Source organism: Barbus barbus (genome assembly GCF_936440315.1).
Source record: "Barbus barbus genome assembly, chromosome: 3".
In the NCBI taxonomy this organism is placed as follows: Eukaryota; Metazoa; Chordata; class Actinopteri; order Cypriniformes; family Cyprinidae; genus Barbus; species Barbus barbus.
In genome coordinates, this window is record NC_136731.1 from 31,183,446 (window position 1) to 31,209,113 (window position 25,668).

The window sequence follows — 25,668 nt, forward strand, 5'->3', positions numbered from 1 at the left end:
TCGAGCCAACGTCTAAAGCCAACGTCATATTGACGTCAAATACTGATATACAGTCGTCGGTTATGGCAACCAAAACCCAACGTCGCCTAGACGTCACAATGGTAACGTCCACACAACGTCAGATTCTAACATCATTTGACGTTGTTTTTAGGTTGTGGCATTAACTAACCAAAATCCAACGTCGAGCCAACGTCTTAAGCCAACGTCATATTGACGTCAAATACTGATATACAGTGGTCAGGTATGGCAACCAAAACCCAACGTCGGCTAGACGTCATAATGTAACGTCCACACAACGTCAGATTCTAACATCATTTGACGTTGTTTTTAGGTCGTGGCATTAACTAACCAAAATCCAACGTCGAGCCAACGTCTTGAGCCAACGTCATATTGACGTCAAATACTGATATACAGTCGTCAGGTATGGCAACCAAAACCCAACGTCGGCTAGACGTCATAATGGTAACGTCCACACAACGTCAGATTCTAACATCATTTGACGTTGTTTTTAGGTTGTGGCATTAACTAACCAAAATCCAACGTCGAGCCAACGTCTTAAGCCAACGTCATATTGACGTCAAATACTGATATACAGTCGTCAGGTATGGCAACCAAAACCCAACGTCGGCTAGACGTCATAATGGTAACGTCCACACAACGTCAGATTCTAACATCATTTGACGTTGTTTTTAGGTTGTGGCATTAACTAACCAAAATCCAACGTCGAGCCAACGTCTAAAGCCAACGTCATATTGACGTCAAATACTGATATACAGTGGTCAGGTATGGCAACCAAAACCCAACGTCGGCTAGACGTCATAATGGTAACGTCCACACAACGTCAGATTCTAACATCATTTGACGTTGTTTTTAGGTTGTGGCATTAACTAACCAAAATCCAACGTCGAGCCAACGTCTAAAGCCAACGTCATATTGACGTCAAATACTGATATACATTCGTTGGGTATGGCATCCAAAACTCAACGTCGCCTAGACGTCATAATGGTAACGTCCAGACAACGTCAGATTATAAAATCATTTGACGTTGATCTTCAGTTGTTTTTAGGTTGTGGCATTAACTAACCAAAATCCAACGTCGAGCCAACGTCTTAAGCCAACGTCATATTGACGTCAAATACTGATATACAGTCGTCAGGTATGGCATCCAAAACTCAACGTCGCCTAGACGTCATAATGGTAACGTCCACACAACGTCAGATTCTAACATCATTTGATGTTGATCTTCAGTTGTTTTTAGGTTGTGGCATTAACTAACCAAAATCCAACGTCGAGCCAACGTCTCAAGCCAACGTCATACGGACGTCAAATACTGATATACAGTCATCAGGTATGGCAACCAAAACCCAACGTCACCTAGACGTCATAATGGTAACGTCCACACAACGTCAGATTCTAACATCATTTGACGTTGTTTTTAGGTTGTGGCATTAACTAACCAAAATCCAACGTCGAGCCAACTTCTTAAGCCAACGTCATATTGACGTCAAATACTGATATAGAGTCGTCAGGTATGGCAACCAAAACCCAACGTCGCCTAGACGTCATAATGGTAACGTCCACACAACGTCAAATTATAACATAATTTGACGTTGATCTATAGTTAGTATTAGGTTGTGGCAAAAAATAACCAAAATCCAACGTCAAGCCAACATCTTAAGCCAGGTTCATATTGATGTCAAATACTCATATACAGTCGTCAGGTATGGCAACCAAAACCCAACGTCTCCTAGACATCATATTGGTAATGCTCACTCAGTGTCAAACTCTAACATCATTAGATGTTGACTTCACAATCACGTCATACAGCCATCGAAAAATATTGGTATGTTATCTGATCAGAGTATACATTTGTTATTTGTGTGAGAGAAACCCTATATCTACTGAGAAATTTGAAATGAGAAAAAAACAAGAGCATAGAGAAAAGGGTCTGAGAGGACTGGAATGCATACATTCCATGCAATTTGTAGAAAACATACATTTAAATATGGAAAATGTAGAATCCTCAATTTGTCAAATGTGCATGTCTGCGTTATGGAAACACCTTGCTGTGAGGTGACTGCATAACCACGGAGTCATTTGCTGTTGCAAGCAATACAGTGATGAAATGAATAAGAGTACATTCATTATCATAGGCCTCAATTATTGTTGAATTAGTCGCACATCAACATTTCGTTTACATTTTCCCATACCACGAATGCTGTAACAGCATTGCCACTGCAGTCAACAGTGTAATCTGTAGACAAATGTTGCAATTATGACAGTGTTTTTAGTAAGTGTTACTGTGGACAAAGGAATAAACCTAAACCAACAGGTGGTGTAACACTTACAGCAAAGGGTCAGATATAGAAAATGCCACAGTTGTAGGCACAGCTGCATTTAGGGATAAGAGTGGTTATACAGTTGAGGCAAGGGATTTGTTAAAGTTCAAAAGGGTCATCATTGGTCATGTGAATGAAACTGTAATTTACAAGTATAGCCAGACGTGTACACACCTTCTCTGTACTCCTAAACCTAACCCTATTTTAACTATAAATTCATATGGAAATTATAGGTGAATAGTGAATGGCACAGATGTGCCTGCCCCTGGTTGTGAGCATAAGTGAAAACACAATTTTACCAATTACTTACATGTAACAGCCTAAAAAAAAAAAATCAATACATATTTGCTATCTTTTGTTTAAAACATTTTTTTCTACAGTTACAAAGTTGTTTGACGTCTCTCTATGTTGCTTTGTTCGTGATTGGTTAATCTGAATGTCATCCAGGAATCTGACCAATGACAGCAGGGCACGCCTCCTCCCGCTCAGATTTGAAAGTTCACCTCAGTCGTTACTGCAGCTCTGTTTATCTGCAGTCCTGCTCCGTTCAGTGCTCTAGGAATGGCTTTCACATGATTGTCTCATATCTGACAGATGAGTTATTATTTTGACCGATTTTGAGTTATGCGGTGTCGATTGAGAACACAGACACAATGGCTATGGACACATAATGGAAACACAGAAGGTAAGTACCTCTTATAATTGTTTTTTTGTTACTGTTAAAGTGATATGATAATCGCAATGACATAATCTGTTTCTGTGTTTTGTTATTATGTTTTAATACTGTCCAGATAAGGCTGTGTGACAATGTCTTGGGAATGATTAAAAGTGATTGTTGTTGTTTTTATATTGCGAAATGTAAATATATCCGCGTAGCGTTAGTACTACAAGTTCTGGAGGTTTATGTAATAGATACATATACATGAATGACAGAATAAATAGCGGGAGCTGGACCTTAATATGAGTTAAGTACTGAAGGCCGCCTTTTGCTGATCTTATTTTTAATAACAGAATGAAATAGTAAAAATAACAATATTGTTATTTTATTGTCAAATAAAATGTCTCACTCTGGAACATGAACAACTGACATGTGTTCAACAGAGAGATCATGAAACCACCTTAAGAATACTATGTAAACCATGCTTTCGGATCCAACTTACTGCTAAGTGTTTGTATAAAGCTGGTGAGTAACGTTAGCCAAACTTTTTGTAAGCCTGTCTGTCTCTGTCAGTAAGTCAACAATTACTATTGTTTTATTAAACCTGTTAAATATTCGTGTGTGTGTGTGTGTGTGTTTCCCCTCTCATGGTCCAGAGGTTTTGGGATTGAAAATCTTCTGCCATATGATCTTCTGTAAAAGTGAGTATTCATAATACTTTAATGATCATGTGCCGTTATATGTGAACATGGGCAAAGCAGGCAAACTCTGCACCAAGGCACCACTCTGATTCAAACTTAATTCTTGAGTTTAGCTCACTCAAAATCAAAACTCCCTCATCATTTTCTAACCCTCATGTCTTTTTTAATCTTCTTTTGTGTTCCACAGAAAAAAAAAGTCAGTTATGCAGGTTGGAAAAGACATAAGTGAGTAAATGATGACATCATATTCACCTTATTCTTCACATAAAAATGGCCCATTTATAGATTTTATGGGTCTTGCTTCCAGATATTTTTACTTTTTTAGCTATACAGAACTGCTCGTTTTGCTGCTTGATATTGCAAATTGGTTTGTCATACCATATTATTTTAGTGTATTATCTTAATTATGAACACACTGGTTTGTAATACAAACAGTTTTACTATTTACTGCATGTTGTTATTGTTATTTAAGGCTAATGAACTTGAAGTCTCGCCCATAGGCTTACTTCTGCGTTTAGGAATAAGGTGGATGAAGTATGAAGATACTTGAGTAATTTAATGATCTCCTCAAGTACATTTGTTAGACATCACCGACGTGTGATAGAAAAGCAGTGTAAACAGATTAATAATTTTATTAGTTATAAATATACAGGTATTAGCATTTTAGCAATTGATAAAAATATTATATTTATTTTTTTTTAGTGTACTAATTGCCATTTTTTACATCTGGGAAAAGTTATTTGTTGTGAATACTCATTTCTTTATTTGTATTTCCTGTAGCTCAAATAGTAGAGCATGGCGCTAGCAACGCCAAGATCATGGGTTCGATTCCCAGGGAAAGCAAGAGCTGATAAAAATGTAGAAACTGTAACTTGAATGCAATGTAAGCCGCTTTGGATAAAAGCGTCTGCTAAATGTAAATGTGTTTATAATTACAAGTAGGTTTAACTTGTAACTTGCTCAAGGGTACCTCAAGCCCTGTTTACACTAGTGGGTTTCCTGCCAGGACTGAGACTCGAACCCATGACCTTCAGACTACAAGTCTGCCTCTCTAACCATTAGGTCACAGCTAAATAATTAAATTAGTCAGAATATCTCATAATGTCAAATGTTGTTTAAAGAAAAGGTACACAAATGGAATCCTCCTTTTTAAGGACTTTTCAATAAATCTGTTGTCTTTTTTTTTTGCATTTATTTAACCCCCAGATGCAGCAAGGATCCAGCTGATTACTTCAGATTTGGAGGACTGCTCTTTATCTACTGTGTCTGTCACTTCTGGTGCAGAATCATGGACCTTTATTTGTATGTTTTGATTTTACTTTTTATTACACTTGTGTAGCTAGTATTCAGGATTAAAATACAATGTAATTTTTTTCCACATATATTATCAGAGCTATATTGGAGCCCAAAAGGGTCAATAGAATATTGATAAAAACACTATAAACCTGATTGGGATAATACAAGCTAAAGTACAGTTCCCTGCACAATCTTTTTAAAATAAAAAAATTATGATACTAACCCTAATTTTTTCAATTGCTTCTCAAGAATTCCTCTTCAGGAAATTTGTTTACACAAATTTACATCTGAATAATGAAACAGTTTTAAAGAGATACTCCACCCCAAAATGAAAATTTTGTCATTAATCAATTACCACCATGTCGTTCCAAACCCATAAAAGCTTTGTTCGTCTTCTGAATACAATTTAAGATATTTTGGATGAAACAGCGCATCCCTGTGTCAAGGCTGATACAGAAGAGTGTATGTGTTTTGCGTCCAGGGCATAATCTCCAAAATGGCGCTGTGCTGATGCAGAGGAGACGTTACGGTGCCTAATTGTTGAATAAAGTCATTATTTTTGTTGTATTTCTATATAAAAAGTATTCTCATCGCTTCATAACATTACATAACATATTCTGACAATGTGTTTCATACTTTTCTGGACCTTGACAGTGTAATTTACTTGGCAGTCAATGGGACAGACACAAGCCTCCCGGGTTTCATCCAAAATATCTTAAATTGTGTTCCGAAGATGAATGAAGCTTTTACAGGCTTGGAACAACATGGGGGTAAGTGATTAATGACAATTTTCATTTTGGGGTGGAGTATCCCTTTAAGCCTGGAATACACTACACGACTTTTAAAAATCTGAACAGATTTTTAAATCACCAGGCATCATACACTTACCGATTTTGTAAATAATGACAAAGGAAAGCTGGGCATCATATATAATTAGGCCTGGAATACACTACACGTTTTTTGTCCTGATTTTCCGCCAATTTACAGTCTGGAGAAGTTGACACTAGTTGCCGAAAGTCAGAGCCAGTCTGTAGATTTGATAGTCACAGACTCCGGTTTTTTAGCTTCAGACTCAGATTCTATCCAGTTGGAGGATATCAAAAATGTTTGATATTTTCAGCCGATTTTAGAACGTATATTGTTTCCATTTGTCACGCGTCTCCAAGGCTCATGTTTCTGAGTGAGTTTGTTGTGCTCGGAACAACTTTAAAGTCTGGTAGTGTATGATCCTCGGTCATGTTGTGTATGATGCCCAGTTTTCCTTTGTCACGATTTACAAAGTCAGTATATAGCCAGGACCATAAATATTGGGACATCAACACAATTCTAACATTTTTGGCTCTATACACCACCACAATGGATTTCAAATGAAACGAACAAGATGTGCTTTAACTGCAGACTGTCAGCTTTAATTTGAGGGTATTTACATCCAAATCAGGTGAACGGTGTAGGAATTACAACAGTTTGTATATGTGCCTCCCACTTGTTAAGGGACCAAAAGTAATGGGACAGAATAATAATCAAATCAAACTTTCACTTTTTAATACTTGGTTGCAAATCCTTTGCAGTCAATTACAGCCTGAAGTCTGGAATGCATAGACATCACCAGACGCTGGGTTTCATCCCTGGTGATGCTCTGCCAGGCCTCTACTGCAACCGTCTTCAGTTCCTGCTTGTTCTTGGGGCATTTTCCCTTCAGTTTGGTCTTCAGCAAGTGAAATGGATGCTCAATCGGATTCAGGTCAGGTGATTGACTTGGCCATTGCATAACAGTCCACTTCTTTCCCTTCAAAAACTCTTTGGTTGCTTTTGCAGTATGCTTTGGGTCATTGTCCATCTGCACTGTGAAGCGCCGTCCAGTGAGTTCTGAAGCATTTGGCTGAATATGAGCAGATAATATTGCCCGAAACACTTCAGAATTCATCCTGCTGCTTTTGTCAGCAGTCACATCATCAATAAATACAAGAGAACCAGTTCCACTGGCAGCCATACATGCCCACGCCATGACACTAGCACCACCATGCTTCACTGATGAGGTGGTATGCTTCGGATCATGAGCAGTTCCTTTCCTTCTCCATACTCTTCTCTTCCCATCACTCTGGTACAAGTTGATCTTGGTCTCATCTGTCCATAGGATGTTGTTCCAGAACTGTGAAGGCTTTTTTCGATGCCGTTTGGCAAACTCTAATCTGGCCTTCCTGTTTTTGAGGCTCACCAATGGTTTACATCTTGTGGTGAACCCTCTGTATTCACTCTGGTGAAGTCTTCTCTTGATTGTTGACTTTGACACACATACACCTACCTCCTGGAGAGTGTTCTTGATCTGGCCAACTGTTGTGAAGGGTGTTTTCTTCACCAGGGAAAGAATTCTTTGGTCATCCACCACAGTTGTTTTCCGTGGTCTTCCGGGTCTTTTGGTGTTGCTGAACTCACCGGTGCGTTCCTTCTTTTTAAGAATGTTCCAAACAGTTGTTTTGGCCACGCCTAATGTTTTTGCCATCTCTCTGATGGGTTTGTTTTGTTTTTTCAGCCTAATGATGGCTTGCTTCACTGATAGTGACAGCTCTTTGGATCTCATCTTGACAGTTGACAGCAACAGATTCCAAATGCAAATAGCACACTTGAAATTAACTCTGGACATTTTATCTGCTCCTTGTAATTGGGATAGTGAGGGAGTAACACACACCTGGCCATGGAACAGCTGAGAAGCCAATTGTCCCATTACTTTTGGTCCCTTAACAAGTGGGAGGCACATATGCAAACTGTTGTAATTCCTACACCGTTCACCTGATTTGGATGTAAATACCCTCAAATTAAAGCTGACAGTGTGCAGTTAAAGCACATCTTGTTCGTTTAATTTGAAATCCATTGTGGTGGTGTATAGAGCCAAAAATGTTAGAATTGTGTCGATGTCCCAATATTTATGGACCTGACTGTATGTATGATGCCTAGTGTTTTAAAAATCTGTTCAGATTTGAAAAGTCATGTAGTGTAATCCAGCCTTTAGAATTAATAGTCGTTTGAAACTTGTAGATGTTTTGTATTTCTTGTGCTGAGAATATTTAATTCAACTCATTAACTTCTCATCAAACTGTTCTGTTAATTGGTGCAGTATTTTAAATGTTGAAATGTATTTGAAATGTATTTCCTTTCAAATTTGCACTGTTTTACTTCAAAAACTGAATGATTGCATTTTCAGTTTTGTACAGTATATGTAGAGACTTTGTATTTTGTCTTTCAAAATAAAACTTTTATTAATTTACAATTGTCAGCATCCTTTAACACTATAATTTTTTGTTTTTTAATAAGCTGTAAAATAAGAAGTGTTTCTCTGTAGAACGTTTAGGCTAGTATTTTACTTTTAGCACTTTATTGAATGCGTTTGATCATAATAATCTAGGAAAATCTGTGAAAGGACAGTGTTCCTCTGTACACGGTTTAGTGATATCACTTTATTTAATTGGTCAGTAAAAAATCCATAAAGTAAGTTTTACACTGTTAAAAAAATAAAGAAACGGTCAAATGACTGGCAGTAACGGTTGCCAAACAAAAAACATAAAACTGAAGTAAATAAAAAAATGGGACAAACCACGCTCATATCGATGTAATGTGGAATACCATTCATATGCCTTAAATACGGGATGATTCTATGTTAATGTCAAGCCTTGTTTGCAAATGTGTGCTAATATTGCCAACTTACAAAATAATGACAGACTGCTGATATTACTGAACTCATACTGTGAAATATCCCAAAACATTGCTTTTGGTACCATATAAGAGTCATAATTTGCTCAGTCAGTTGTTTGTTCTCTCACTTTTGTGTACATACAACAGACCCAAGTGAATGATTAGAGATTTTTCCTCACTGCCTTTTAGCATTAACACCAGGAAGGTTTTAGGTTTCGCAATATCAGTTTTGTCTTCAGAAGATAAAAGCATAGCAATTTGGGTGGGCCCATGATCTTCCATCTAGCACCACAGTACAACCAATGTGACATCTACATTAGATATGACAAACCTAACACAAACTATAACAAGCGGTTCATAATGTGTTATGTATAATTAATTATTTGGACATTTAACTCCTCTTCCTTTTGTATTCACAGGTTGATAACAAATGTGGTAATGGCCAGTTTCGATAGGGATGTAATGCAGTGTTTGTCCACTGTTGGAGGCTGACAAAAATCAGGTTGACATCAGAACTTAATGTAAGATTGACCTCAACCTCTAATGTTGGATAGATGTTGCATTTTTCATTTTCACCCAAAATACAACATCTGTCCAACGTTGGGTTCTGACGTTGGGTTCTGACATCAATTTGACGTTGGGTTCTGACGTCAACCTGATTTTCATTTTCAACCAAAATACAACGTCTGTCCAACGTTGGGTTCTGACGTCAATCTGACGTTGGGTTCTGACGTCAACCTGATTTTCATTTTCAACCAAAATACAACGTCTGTCCAACGTTGGGTTCTGACATCAATCTGACGTTGGGTTCTGACGTCAACCCGATTTTCATTTTCAACCAAAATACAACGTCTGTCCAACGTCGGAGATTGACGTCAATTTGACGTTGGGTTTTGACATCAGTCTGACGTTGGATTCTGACGTCAACCCAATTTTCATTTTCAACCAAAATACAACGTCTGTCCAACGTCGGAGATTGACGTCAATCTGACGTTGGGTTCTGACATCAGCCTGACGTTGGGTTCTGACGTCAACCCGATTTTCATTTTCAACCAAAATGCAACGTCTGTCCAACGTTGGAGATTGACGTCAATCTGACGTTGGATTCTGACGTCAACCCGATTTTCATTTTCAACCAAAATACAACGTCTGTCCAACGTTGGAGATTGACGTCAATCTGACGTTGGGTTCTGACATCATTCTGACGTTGGGTTCTGACGTCAACCTGATTTTCATTTTCAACCAAAATACAACGTCTGTCCAACGTTGGGTTCTGACATCAATCTGACGTTGGGTTCTGACGTCAACCCGATTTTCATTTTCAACCAAAATACAACGTCTGTCCAACGTCGGAGATTGACGTCAATTTGACGTTGGGTTTTGACATCAGTCTGACGTTGGATTCTGACGTCAACCCGATTTTCATTTTCAACCAAAATACAACGTCTGTCCAACGTCGGAGATTGACGTCAATCTGACGTTGGGTTCTGACATCAGCCTGACGTTGGGTTCTGACGTCAACCCGATTTTCATTTTCAACCAAAATGCAACGTCTGTCCAACGTTGGAGATTGACGTCAATCTGACGTTGGGTTCTGACGTCAACCCGATTTTCATTTTCAACCAAAATGCAACGTCTGTCCAACGTCGGAGATTGACGTCAATCTGACGTTGGGTTCTGACGTCAACCCGATTTTCATTTTCAACCAAAATGCAACGTCTGTCCAACGTCGGAGATTGACGTCAATCTGACGTTGGGTTCTGACGTCAACCCGATTTTCATTTTCAACCAAAATACAACGTCTGTCCAACGTTGGAGATTGACATCAATCTGACGTTGGGTTCCGACGTCAATCTGACGTTGGGTTCTGACGTCAATTTGACGTTGGGTTCTGACGTCAACCCGATTTTCACTTTCAACCAAAATACAACGTCTCTCCGACGTTGGGTTCTGACGTCAATCTGACGTTGGGTTCTGACGTCAACCCGATTTTCACTTTCAACCAAAATACAACGTCTCTCCGACGTTGGGTTCCGACGTCAATCTGACGTTGGGTTCCGACGTCAATCTGACGTTGGGTTCCGACGTCAATCTGACGTTGGGTTCTGACGTCAATCTGACGTTGGGTTCTGACGTCAACCCGATTTTCACTTTCAACCAAAATACAACGTCTCTCCGACGTTGGGGTCCAACGTCAATCTGACGTCATATTGACGTCCGGTGCCTGCTGGGAAGTAATATACACCTAAAGGACGGCTTGAGGGTGAGTAAATGATGGGGTAATTTTCATTTTTTGATGAACTATCCCTTTAATGCTGTTATCTGATCAGAGAATTCTGCTATTGTCCTGTCAGAATGAAGCATTCCATAAAGCAATGTTATTGTTAAACTATTTGCTAAATATGTCCCTGTAAATTGTAAAGCATCTATCAAAATAATTTTCAGATATTATTAATGTTCAGCCATTACAAGCATTTCAGTCATTTTTGGTCATTTTTTATATATAAAAATGGTTTCCTCAATCTGAGTGGTTCAAAAATTGTAAGCTGTAAAATACACATTTGAACAGTCGGGAGGATGTGGAGGCACAACTGACTGTGGCATCAAGACTGAAAACAGAAAAAGAGCCCCATATGAAGATTTAGGGTTTGTTTTGTGAAAATGAGACAGAAAACTGAAGTGTGGTCAAACAAAATCAACTCAAGTGTGGTCAACATCAGTGTGGTCAAATTCCTCTCACTCCCTTGTATTCAGAGACAAAAGATGGGTGTGATAATGATAGTCTGTTTTTTCTTGAAAACCTCACTCTCTCACAAGCCATATATAGACACAAGACTCCCTTTTGCTTCTTAGCGTGGGCAGAGAGATTGAGAAAGAGGGAGAAAGAGAGAGAGTGCTCTAAAAATAAAACATCTTTTCCAGGAGCAGGTCAGGTGGGAGGCAGATCTGAAGCGCCATGACGAGGAAGATGAGAAGAGAGAAAAGCAGAAGTATAAGCCGTGAGGAAAACGATACTGTAAACTGTTAGAGAGAGAGAGGACGAGGAACTGACTGATAGAAGAGAAGAGATGCCAAGCAGGGGGGTTTACTGGACAGCACACTAGCTAGCCCCCTGCATGAGTGTGTGCGTTTGTGTGCATGTGTGTTTGGTAAAGCCACAGGCAGACTTAAAGACAAACACCAGGGCCAGCTTGCAGAATGATGAATGCGTGAGAGAGTCAGCAGAGAGTAGAGCAGAGCAAACGAGAGGAAATGAAGGCAGAGAGAGAGAGCGAAGGGAGCGCAGGCACAGAGGGGCCCTGAAAAATATCATGTGTCATCTGCAAGAGAGAGTGTGTTTGGTGTGATTTTTGAAAGCGTGATTTATGAGTGTACATGAGTGAGTAAGTGAATGAGCTGGGTTCTGTGCGAGACTTCAGGAAAAGAAGGATTAGAGTGGAAAGACTGACAATGTGTGTGATGGAAAAATTAAGACAAAGACAAAACTGGTAAAAATTATGAACTCACACTGAGGAAATTATCAAAGTTGCATTTGCACTCAGCCCTGTATAAAAACTGGACTTTTAGGGGAGAATTTTGGAATTTATCGATGATTAAATACTTAAACAACTACATAAGCCATTTGTTTTATAAAGATCAAGAGTTTAAGGCCAGTATGTTTTTAAACACATTATTATCGATCAAAAGTCATGATATTTTGTCTTATATATTTTTATATATTTTTGTTTTTGTGTATATATATATATATATATATATATATATATATATATAAATATATGTAAATATATACCAGTTATTTCCAGGAAGATAGGTACAATAAAACTAAATGAAAATGAGTGATGTTTGTTTGGTGTCCACAAGGAGTCATTTGCTTTCTAAGCCATAAAAATAAATGACAGATTTTTTTTTTGAAAACAGACATTGCACAAGAGAATAAAGAGGAAGAGGGATCATCAGACCTTTTGGAAGTCACACAAAAAAGTCTTTCTGGTGCTCTACCCTCTCCCCTCATTCTCTGTCTGTCTCCCTCTCTTCAGAGCCTCTCGTGACAGGAGTTTCCTGGAATAAAGGAGTCCATCTGCTTTCCATTCAGGCACATAATGCGTTTCAGGAGACTACATTACTCCCCAACAAACACACACGACACACAGAGTGCTCATTCACCCCTTTGCCCAGAACTTCACACCAACTTGATAATACAACTGCAGTCTCCACGTCCCTGCGCTAGCCAAATAATAGAAGGCACATTTCACTTTGCCATTCAAAGTAGATAGCCTTTCTATGATGACATCATAGTTTGGACAAGGACAGATTTGTGTAAAACCTAGAAAATAGCTCTTATGTGTAGTAATTACTAATTAAACAGAGCAAAGAGTGCAGGCAGGTTCATAATAAAATTTTAACCTAAATTTAAAGTTTAAATGACAGGGTTTTGACATTTGGGACCATGGACGACAATATAAGTAGCACGGGTATATTTGTAGCAATAGCCAATAATACATTGTGGCTAATAATAATATGCATTGCTAAGGACTTAATTTGGACAACTTTCAATTTTCTCAATCTTTTGATTTTTTTTGCTCCCTCAGATTCCAGATTTTCAAATAGTTGTATCTCGGCCAAATGTTGTCCTATCCTAACAAACCATACATCAATGAAAGCTCATTTATTCAGCTTTCAGATGATGTATACATCTCAGTTTTAAGAAACTGACCCTTATGACTGGTTTTGTGGTCCAGGGTCACATATGTTGTTGCTTTACAACGAGACTCAAACATTTCTGATGCCATCACCGAATCGCTTCCATTTCCGGAAATGCCTGCTTCACATGTGCAGCGAGTCAGACAGTGGGCGGGGCATGTTCTGGGCGCGTGCGTGGTGATCCAATCATCTTGCGAATCCTAACGCATGAGGTGATTCGCCCCGCCCCTTCACTCACGCTTCCCAGAGTCTGCATGCTCATGTCCCGCAGAATCAGAGACGCGACAGAAAGCGTTTAGAAGCGTTGTTCTATCATCTCTCCTTTTGAAAGTAGCCGTGGAATAAAAAAAGCACTTTTATCATATCAGTTTTTCTCTGAAGTTGGACGCGTATTTGGATACATCCCGCGTGATAAAACGCGGTATTGTCAGGTGTCCCAACCTTAATCGATGAGTTTATTCTCTCGGATCAGCTCGTTTCTTGCGACTAGACAGTCTCCATCTGTCCCATCTGCACGACAGGACGGTGGACATCACTGGACTTTTACGGATAGAAACTGGACGACACGCCGTGATTTGAATGCCTTTGCAGGGACTTTGCTGGCTTGTGTGCTGCAGACAAGGCTTCAGTTTGCTGGCTCGGGATCATGGGGAGAAAGAGGAGGAAGAGTCTTTTGAGTTACGCAATCAGGACGAGCACACACACACAGGACGGGTATGTAGACAAAACTAAAGCTGTGTCGCAAAACCTAAGAAGCTAGCTGACTATCTAGACAGCACAGTATGATATCCAGTAAGTTACTGTTAATTTCTGATGAAACTAGCTGTTCTGATGCCACTTTTACTTTTTTGGAAAAAGTAAAAGTGTATATACTTTGTATATACTTGTTAGTATTTCACTAGTCATGATCCAATGCATAACAAGTAACTTTTATTGTTTTGAAGTAAAATCAAGTAACATATAGCCGTTTTCCCCCATTGAATTGTGTGGTTCAGATCTCTGCTGTTCTCTTCCAACTAGCATGTATTGCTAACGTTAGTTGTTGCAGATACCTATTCCAGTTTACCAGTACCTTTTCATTTGGTACAAGTACTTTTTGTTAGGTGTTTACTAGTAACTAGTCCTGCTTAGTACTTATACATATTTATCTAGACACTAGTATCTATCCTAAGTGTCACTAGCTACATTACTTGTCTCATTCAGTGGTTGTTTTGCTTGTCATATACGATTAAGTATTAGTGTCTATTTATTCAGAACTAATAAAACTAATTAGTAGTAGTAGTAAAGGAACCAGTTTTCATGTAAATAAGTGCTAGCGGTTTATTGAATAGCTATTAGTCACTATTTGTGTAAGTACTAGCATCTAATGCATAAATAGCAATATTTAGCAACACTATAGCAAGACTAGTAATAAAATAAATAGTTATTACTAGTGAAATTTGAAAGGATACTAGTTGTCACTACTGGATTATTTACTAGTAACTATATATATATATATATATATATATAATTTTTATTTTTATTTTTTCCAGGCAAGTTTATTTATATAGTTATATAGCACACTTCATACACAATGGTAATTCAAAGTGCTTTACTTAAAAGGAAGTAAAATAATCATAAAAAAATAATTACAACAATAAAACAGGGAAAAACTTTTAAAATGATTACCATATAATATATAATACCATAATCACAGTAATTCTCAAACACTGTTTACATGTGTATACTGCAATGCTCAAAAGTGAATTGATTTTTTAAATATTCATACATTATAGACACATACAGACATTTTTTGAAGCACTGACATGTGCAAATTGATTGCCAGTTTTAGGTGTTGGAAATACTGCGTGATAAGAACACCAGGGTTATTCTAGCAAAACTAGTTTTTCTGGTCATATTTTGAGAATCGAAGAGAAGCGCTCTGGATTTGCATGCTAAGATACCAATGCTCCCAAGGTATGATTTGTGAGCCATTAATACATATGCTCACATATGGTTTTGAGAGCTTTTTAATTCTAGCAACCCTGTTAGAGGGACACCATGAATGTCAAAATATGTAGTTATAAAATATGTAATTGTCCTTTGTCTGTAAGACAACTATGCATCCAAACGTATCCCACTGTTGTCACGCACAAGATTTTATTGTTGAGGTGTTTCATGATTAGCCTATGTGCGTTAAATAAGGATGGCACAAATCATAGTGAAGAACAGAGATGAAGGGTTCCTGTGAAATGTAATGAACAGTGAAGGACATTCAGCTGAGCCAGCACTCAGGGTCCCCATCTATTTTACGCCTCTGTGCAACTGAACACATCCGCATGATCAAATATTTAATAATGGCTCCTCTGTCAGTAAAACCTCTGGTACTGATCCCATTTTGTACACTAAATGAGTTTTTCAACAGCCAGCGAGCCTTTCTTCACACTCACAACAAAGGCAGTTTTGAGCATTTCTGAATTAAAACAGAAATATTTTCATCTCACGCTCAGTAGACCCTGTGTACTTCTTGGTATGGCTAAACCCCTACATCTGAATGTATTCCACACCCCATTATGACCCAACACCCACGTAATGCTGGTTTACCTCAAGTGTACTGTCTACAGTTCATATCGATTCTATGATAGGCGGGTATAAAGACATATTGACATGTCTGGACATATACACACACGCTTTACGAGACACCCACTGGTTTTCTAATCAGTCACATATTATGAAGCCGTGTTACACACAAATGCACTGGGCCAATCAATAAGAAACAGCCTAAGGGACCTTTTGCGCCAATCTCTCATGGACTGTCCTCTTATCTCTCACTACTTACTCCCTTTATCCCCACTCTATCCATCCTCTATGGACTAATCGCCCTGAGATTAATAATCTCCATATTTCCTTGCCGAAGTCTTATGCCATTAACCCATTTATGGCTCTGTGAAGAATTTCTGTGCGTGTCAGGGTAATGGGGGTAGAATATAGGAGGTTAATAGGTCAATGCATCCCCCTCTTCCCCAGGGTCATCATACACCTATTTTTTTTAAAAAGGGACCAGTGTGAGTCCTTGGAGCCAACTGGCAAGAAAAGACATGACCAGGAAGAAGAAAAAAAGAAAATTATTTTATAGTGGTTTTAGATGGGATAGTCTAATAGTACAGACAAATTTAGACATGTGAATGGGTGATTTCTGACACAGAGTTTCTGAGATAAACTCAGTTTGAATTTGATTGGATGATTAAATTTGATGAACTTGATCCACTGAACATTGCCAGTCTCCAGTATGCGATGTAACCATTAGATAACGTTACATAGTCAACCGAGTGCATGCCACATCTTTGGGTATCGCATATACAGGAATGAAGCAGCTTTAAAGACTTGATAATCAGCTCTAACTATATGAATGGCTATTGTAATACGAGTGCTCATTTGCTGAGTCATTGTTTTAAGGCATACAGAGCCTGAACTTTTATTATGATTTTTTCTCGCTGTTGCACCACCACAGTTGACGTGCTGTTTTCACTGTTGCCACGGTGCCTTTATTGATTATTGATAAAAGATATTGATATCTAGAGTGCATCTGCAAAGCCAGGCTTCCTCTTCATGCCAGGCAGGATCAATAGTCTGAGCAACAACCTTCAGTTGTCCTTCCTAAGACAAATTAAGTGGTTGCTGCTCAGGTCTTGGTGGGTGGCGCCTATTTTTCTGTTGTTTATAATTAGCACTCTCCCCTTTTGGTGGTTTGAACTATCAAAGCTTATTCTTTATGGACTTTGAAACTTGTTGGAGTATTAAGCTTAAACTGGTAACTGTGTTTTGCAACGTGGTAGCTGGTTTCTAACTGGACTCAACTGGGGATTAAATTTGTTCAGGGTAGACATTCGCTGGTTGACCAGTCACCATGTGCCACCAAAAACCAGCTTGACCATCGTGGTGTGAGTCCAAAATTGTCTACCAGTCTATGATCATTTTGGATTTACTAATGATTGGCTTAAGGTGCAGTCACATTTACCATTATTCAGCGAATTTCCATGTGCAAAATTCCAGGAATTTCATTAAGAATACACAAAAATGGGAATTTTATGTTAGGGCAAAAGATTTCCCCATTCAGTTTTCACATCTGGTTCAAGTTGGTCATGTGAATTCACCTCATTGACCAACAGAAAGCTACATGGTTTGAAAGTGACTTCCGTGTGAGCTGTGCTTGTGCTTTGCCCACAAAATTTCACTGAAGTTTTGCTAATGTGTCCATATCTACCATTTTCACATAGATAAGGATTTAAACTGGATTTTCAAGCTGCAAATTTTAATTTGCAAAGTTTCATTACTTTACACATTTTGTTTATTGATTTTTTTGCTCTGTTCTGATGAAGTATTAGCAATCCCCCCCCCCCCCCCCCCCCCCCCCCCCCCAAAATCAAACTAAAAACCAGATACTTATAGAAGTTGGGCTTTCGCTGTCAATTATTATTGCCAAAGAGGAAATGCATGCTTGGAAGACACGGAGGGTACAGAGAGGCCTGGTTTGGCTGAAGTCTAGGAAAGCCCGCTCCAGAAACATTCATTGACGTGTTTACACAAAGACCTTCTCCATTGCACCCAACCCTCTGTAGGCCACACACTCAAGCAGGTGGTCAGACCCCACAGACGTGTGTGTTTGGATACTTCCTCTCTGCAGTGACTGTTAACGGTCCTTTTTTGTGCCACAGGAGACTGCAGCTGAATGTATCATCTCTACAGATCCACTTTTAACTCGCATGTACATCTGTACTATATCTATGCTGAAACAAACCCTACATTTTATCGTACAGTATATGTAAAGCTGATATTCAGGCTTATAACTTTGTATTTTAATGCTAACTTTAATGCTTTTCTCAGCCTCATGTTGTTCCAAACCTGAATGACTTTTTATTCTTCTGTGGAACACAAGAGATATGTTTGAACAGTTTTTTTTTTTTTTTTGTCCAAGTCAAAGAGGTCCAATAACATTCTTCAACATATCTTCTTTTTTTTGTATTTCACAGAAGAAAGGTTTGAAATGACATGAAGGTGACAAGTTTTTCCTTTAAGGCGTTTATAATAGCAAGCATGCTACGGTGCAATGCTGGTTCAGGGATCTGCTCTTCTGACGTCAGCAGCGTTCCCCAATCAAGCTGGCCAAACAGACAGCGGGCGAGCTGAAAGAGCACTTCTGTTTGTCCTGCACACTCTTGCTCTTGCTCTTCCCCCTCTTTCCTATTTTAGCACGACGAACATCCCTTGCTTCACTCTTCCATGTTTCTTAGGAGACACAGAAGTTTCTTTCTTTTTGTTTTTGACATTCACGCTGTGCTTTGAAGATGTTATGACACCAGGACACCTGCCCACTGCAGCTGTTGGGGTGAGGAGCAGGGCATCCTGGGAAAGAAACACAAACTGGCAGGAGCTTCTGGCACAGACTCAGTGCTGTTAATGTATAATGGTAGAACCACAGAGCTCTGAGATGGTATTTCCCCCACACCCTCTACGGTGAGCCAAAATCTTGCGCTATGCAGGTTTAAATTGAGGTTTAATGTTTTGTTGTTGTTTTTGTTGGAGCGATATGGGCAAAATAAACGCTTTTCCATAACGCTACATTTTTTTTTTTCCCCCTTATGTTTTCACTTTTTAGACTTAGTTTCCCAGCAACACACAGTAACTTTGACAAACTGTTACATAAACATAAAAACGGATTGCACGATACCTTGAAATTCAATATAAATAGTTAAAGTGGTGGTCTTTCAGGCCATTCGGAAAATGTAAAAAAGTAAATGAAGTTTGTTTTGTTTGGCTAATCCTGCCTGTCCCTAAAAGTCCCCTCAGGTTAGAAGCATAGAAAAAAACAAAAAGCACACAGACGAACATCTGCTCCAGAGGCCCGTGGTTGGCAGAGCAGCAGCATTTCCGCCCGCTTACTCAACCCATCTCTTAGGACACAGGAACGGAAGTGAGCCATGGAACGAACCCATCACTGCATCTCCTGCTTCATCCTGCTCCTCATCCCGGAAAGCTCTTGCCAGAGGTCCCTCTCACACGCCATACCTTTCCCAGACTTCATAACCAACTCAATCCCCCGATTAAGCTTTATTAGATGTTATGTGAAACAGACAGACTCATTTTCAGTGCTGTGAACTCTTTATATGTCTTGGGAAGTGGTTCGTAGTGGAACGTATGATATTGAACAAGAATTCGGATGTGTGGTTGTTGTTGACTTCAGGAGAGTACACACTCAGCATGCCCCTCTGACCATCAACAGTGCGACTGTGGAGAGAGTGAGCAGCACCAAGTTCCTGGGTGTGCACATCACAGAGGACCTCTCCTGGACTAAAAACACTGTAGCACTGGCCAAGAAAGCACAGCAGCATCTCTACTTCCTCCGCAAACTGAGAAGAGCCAGAGCCCCGGCCCCCATCATGTGCACCTTCTACAGAGGCACCATCGAGAGTATCCTAACCAGCTGCATCACTGTGTGGTATGGCACTTGCAACGCATCCTGCTGCAAGTCACTTCAGCGCATAGTGAGAGCAGCTGAGAAGCTCGTTGGTGTCTCTCTCCCCTCCCTCCAGGACATTTACAGCACCCGTCTCACCCGCAAAGCCCTCCGCATTGCAGGTGATCCCACCCACCCGACACACAGCTTCTTCAGTCTGCTGCCATCAGGGAGGAGACTGCGGAGTCTCCAGGCAAGGACCAGCAGACTGAAGGACAGCTTCATACATCAGGCTGTCAGGAAGCTGAACTCCCTCCTGTCCTTGCCCCCCCCCCCCCCTCTTTTACCCCATGCAACACTGAACTCTGTCACTATGAGATCCCCCCCCCCCCCTCACCAACTTAAAAAACTGTGACCAGCACCTGTCACTTGTGCAGCATTGGACTGATCACTACCTCATCCAGCATTGACTGCAAACTACCTCTTCGGATAGTCTGATAGAAGGACTGTTCTCCCTACTGACAAGCTCTTCTTGCACTACACATATATCTGCACAGTTTTGTTTTATTTAACTGGTTTGCACTCTATCTATTCTGCCATGTGCCTTATGCCACTTTATCTCTTTTTTTTATTTTTCTACAATGTCCTCAGATTGATAAGCTCTTGTTGCACTACAAATATATCTGCACAGTTTTGTTTTTATTTAACTGGTTTGCACTCTATTTATTCTGCCATGCGCCTTATGCCACTTTATCTATTTCTTTATTTTTCTACAATGTACAATTTGTATAGCTGTATAGTTGTATGTACATATGTTTAAACTGTATTATCTGTATTTGAACGTGTTTAATGTTAACTGTATGCACCAAGGGTCTGAGAGTAACAATATTTCAATTCTCTGTATGTATGTGCTGTACATGTTGAAGAATTGACAATAAAGCAGACTTGACTTGACTTGTCTCTCCTGCTGAGCCTGTCCAACATTTATGGTGCCTCTCCACCCTGGTTAAACATTAAGCATTATACACTCTCCTTTTGGTCTGTAACACACTTTTACCTTCTTTCTCACCTCCATCCTGCTCTTTTAAATCCACTCTTCCTCTAACTCTAGGGACCTCAGCCAGTCCATCTCCCTACGCCAAGTGGACTTACAACTTTCCCTACTCCCTACACCATCATTGTTAATGTGTGTGCTTATGTACTAAACTTAGCAGCTCTAGTTGTAAACTGTGGCATGCTGGTTGTGAAGCGTCTTGCCGCTGACCTGGATAGCGTTTCATAGATTTAGCACCAAACCTGTCACATGCACCTTAGAATACAATAATATTTCAATATTTATCTAACAGCAATCATTCTTGTATTCAAATAGCATTTAGCGTTACATTTTGCTGTTCAAATGCTTGGACTTGATAAGATTTTGTAAATGTTTTTGAAAAAGAAATTGTGCTCAAAAAGTAATAACAGTAACTTTGAAATATTACAATTTAAAGTTTATATACATATTTAAGAAATATATGTAACATATTTTTATATTTTATGTATAATAAATAATGTACGTATGTTTATATTTGCATATAAATATAAACGGTACACACACATTATGTAAACAAACTTATTTTGAATGCATTTAATCGCAATTAATCAATTTGAAAGCACTGATACACTGAAACTTTGAGACAATTTTTTCAGGATCATTAATGAATATAAAGTTAAAAAGTAATCGTAAAATTATAAATGTCTTTACTGTCTCTTTTGATAAATTTCATGCATTCTTGGTGAATGGAAGTAATATTGTTCAAAAAAATCTTACTGTCCTAATGCGTGTATACTGTATATTATAACCATTAAAACATTGATCAATACCTGGAAACTACACACTTTTATGAGTAATATGGGGTCTCTTTTAAAACAAAGAAAAGATATGGCCTAAAATAAGAAGTAATTGTTAATGTAAACAAAATAAAAAATATATATATTTTCTTCACACTCAAATGAAATGTTTGTTGTTTCTTTGAAAGAGTTTGTGTAAGAAAAGAACTGCCTTCCTGACTCTTTAGCCTCATGACCCTCAGGAGCCTGCAGCCCTGCACAGAACATTCCTCTGAGGGCATGCCAGAGCCCAGAAACATGATACCACAGAGCGGCACAGACTTAGTCGCACACACATAGAGGTGCGTGTCTGTGAAAGAGGTCAAGGTGAGGGGGGGCTAGAGTTACAGCTGATGTGGGGGAGTCGGACTGAGTCAGTTTACAGCCGGGATCGATTCTGATAAACCTCACCAAGTCACTGGACCAAAGGGCAGAATCAGAGCCAATGCATACCAGTCATTAACGGGAACCCGCAGGCGAGCTGAGCGTGGCACCGCAGCCTGGGCCTGCCAGTGTGTGGGCGCTTGACAGGGGTCATATGGGCATCTCAGTGGGTAGAAAATACATGGTTGTGTAAATGAGCCTCTTTGTAATTTTCCGGGAAATCAACTTTAACTAGAATCCACTCATAAACAGTATTTATTGCAAATTGCGGTGTGCTCGCTGCCTGTATGGCGAAACACTGCTTTTATTGACTACAGGGCCATTCACAAGAAAATTGCTGGCAAAATGGTAGTAGCCAACTAATCTTTCAGGATACTTTTGTACATGTTTTTTTTTTTTTTTTTAGCCATCACCTCCCAGAAGGTATTCACACTTTGTGTGCGTTTTAGGTTAATAGTGTTGACAGAAGCAACACAGTTCAAAGCAGGAAATGTTTCCCTCCATGTCTGATGTTTGTTTCTCTTCATCCCTTCGTCATGTATGCCATTTAAGGGGATAGTTTACCCAAAAATGAAAATTCTGTCATCACCCTCATGTCGTTCCAGTCCTGTCTGACTGACTGACTTTTGTGGAACTCAAAGATTTTTTGAAAATCTTTTTTTTGTCTATACAGTGAAAGTGAATGGAGAATGAAAAGTCATACAGGTTTGACATGAAACTGATTGAATTTTAATTGTAATATTCAGGCTCAAGTACATGCATTTTAGGTAGCACAGAGAGGAAACTAAAGCTGACATCAGATCTGTTCGCAGGGAAGGACAGTGTGGATTTACTGTCCACTGGGTGTAAAGGGTCTGAGTGTTGGCTGAGTGACAGAGTTTGTCGAGAGGGGCTGGGTGGGGCAGAACTGGGTTGATATTGCATGTAGATGGATTGAGCACAAAAGTGCTCTGTCTTTGTCAGTTCTAAGAACAGCCCTTATTTAAGATTTTATGATCTGCATGCGGCAGTCAAGTGCCCGGGGCTGCTAAGTGTTTGTGTGTTGGAATTCACTTCCAAGTACTACAGAAGAGGTGCTGTTTCTAAGTGCACTTGTTCACAGAAGTATGTTTGTTGGTTTATGACCTAGTGACTAAGTGTTAGCCAAATTGCTAAATTCAAATACAAAAATGGTTTATAAAGAAACTGTTACATTTTTGGTAATGTAGTGTCGAAAAATGGTAAAGTTCCTGCGAAACGGAAGTAGTGACACATTTTTTATTCTGCATTGTGACATGCATTTGAATAAAACAGATAATAAAAAAATAAAAAAAATGAAAAGAAAATAATAATGTAAAAATAAAAAAGATTGGTGGCTGATCTGAATGTGAGTTTTGCAGTTAATTTACCCTTTAAAAAAACTGCCGTCCACTGGCAGTCCACTGACATGTAGCACTGTTGCGCTACAAGCGTCCCGAGTTCGAATCCCGACTCTAGGACCTTTCCCGATCCTGCCCCCTATTTCTCTTCCACATCGCTTCCTGACAGTTCTGATCTGTTCTATCTTAATAAAGGCAAAAATGCCAAAAAAATTTATCTTTAAAAAAACTGCCCTCCTTAGTTACTGTCTGACAAGCCATGCCGGTCTCACACTACACTCATGTTCTTACGCATTGAAAAATACATCGCAGAGCAAAGAGGAAACTGACAACATGCCAACAGTCAAGGCACAGCAGGTTACTTCTGGAATGAAACAAGGTCTCAGCTTTCAAATTTTGTTGTTTTGTAAGAAATTCAAAAAAAAGAAATACGGTTTTGTGGCTTTTTAATGTGTCGTGACATCAGTGTAGCGCCTCATCTCAAGCAGCATGTGTACCAGTCATCTTTTCATATTTACTTAAAGCATGAAATAAACATGTATGAACATCAAAACATATTTTACTTCAACTGTGGAAAGACATCAATACACACAGTTTTTCAAGTTTAAGTTCACCGAAGGTAATCTATTCTCTCCTGTCTGATTTGTTTGTCAGGCAAGATGGCGGATTCAGCGTTATAATTGATCAGATCGCTTGTCAATCGAGCTCTTTGTCAAGGGTCAATTATGATTGTAGAAGTACCACATAATGTACTTCACCAGAGACATACATAAGTCTGCTGTTGCACCGAAAGATACAGAAAAATTAAACAACGACTAAATATTATGGTATGTGTTGGCGTGTTCTCGCTGTGTTTAGCACATTGTCATTGGGTTGTCTTTAGTGCATTGCTAAATGGTTGCTAGGATTTTTCTAGGTTGTTCTGCTGTGTGATTTGCTATGACTGTGTTTTAGCACTGTGCAGTGTGTTTTTGAAACCAAGTGAAAATTACTGAAATTGTAAGTCCACTTATATGAAATGGCACCCTTCTTCCTGATAAGCTATGGGGTTTAAGATATCAAATAGTGGAGGCCAAATTTAGACCGCTAGGTGATTGTGTGTTTGTGCATGTGGTAGTTTCAGAACATGACTCTGTATCATGTAGCAAATAGGAAGTGTGGTCAGTTTGGTACCGTTCCGGTTTACATCTGCAGAACCCATGGGGTTTTCTTTAGCCAAAGGAGACTTTTAGAATCCAGTAAATTATCTTATGACTCACAGCATAGATTAGGTATTTGTACAGTTGTTTGACAATTGTCAACTAATGATGAGTTAAATCATGTAATTTGTATGGTAATTATGAAAGATGAAACACCATACAGTCGGCTGACTGGCATTATGACCAATTGCTACATTTTCTTTTGGTTAGCCACGTTGAGCCACATCAGAGGCTTTCCATGTCATTCCGGTTGACCTTTCCTAGACCCCTGCTGCAGTTCAGAGCTCTTTTCTCCTTCCGTCTTCCCCTCTTTAATATGAGGTCTGAGATGGGGAATGGGAAGCCAGACCTGAGGAATGCACTAAAGAATCCAGACATCCCTCGAACCGTAGCCCACCATGCTGTCAATCATCTGTGCAGGCGTCAACGGCCAAAACTTCTCAGACAGCTAGTTGAGAGACCACTGCTAGCACATTGTGCTATATGAGTTCAATGGACAGTTACTTTGAAGGTTTGCACTCATATGCTGACATTAGGTTTTTGGTATAACGCCAAGCCATAATTATTTGATTGATTCATAATTAAAGACCAGCTGTTTCATGAACAAACTGTTTTTTTTCCACCTGGAATGTTAACAGAATGTGGCTTTTTGTTCATTTAATGTTTAAGGGAAACACATATGACACTAAAATAATGCAAACATATTAACTAATGTACTGTATTTAGAAAATGTCACAGAACACCCTGATGTGCATTACTGATGGCACAAATGAAGAGACTAACTTGTCACTCAAGGGCTGTCCTTTTACACTTTCTCACACTAAATTATACAGTAATTCATAGTTTTTACTTGCAAAAACCATACATTTGACAGAATTTTACATACAGTGTGATGTTAAACATTTACAGTTTTTCACCATATATGGTAATGTATCTTACAGTTAACCAATTAACAGGCGTTTATTGTAGAAACATTTTTTACAGTTGGTATCGACCACTGAAATTTTGGTATCATGGCAAGTTTGGCAACCTGAAACTAAACT

At 39.1% G+C, this 25,668-nt stretch overlaps 1 protein-coding gene and 1 long non-coding RNA gene across 2 annotated transcripts in view; both read left to right on the forward strand.

Moving 5' to 3' along the window:
- The first annotated feature begins 2,436 nt into the window (after window positions 1-2,436).
- Window positions 2,437-6,284, forward strand: LOC306848863. The gene is made up of 3 exons (XR_013782284.1): window positions 2,437-3,698; window positions 3,886-3,923; window positions 4,905-6,284. It is a non-coding gene; the product is annotated as an uncharacterized lncRNA (long non-coding RNA).
- Window positions 6,285-13,651: 7,367 nt separating this feature from the next.
- The window catches only part of LOC306845763 (pleckstrin homology domain-containing family H member 3-like), a 51,664-nt gene continuing 39,647 nt past the window's right edge, over window positions 13,652-25,668 (forward strand). Inside the window, exon 1 of the mRNA XM_079378742.1 lies at window positions 13,652-14,096. Within this exon, the coding sequence (XP_079234868.1) occupies window positions 13,962-14,096 (135 nt within the window). The 5' untranslated portion in view covers window positions 13,652-13,961. The remainder of the gene's footprint in view (window positions 14,097-25,668) is intronic.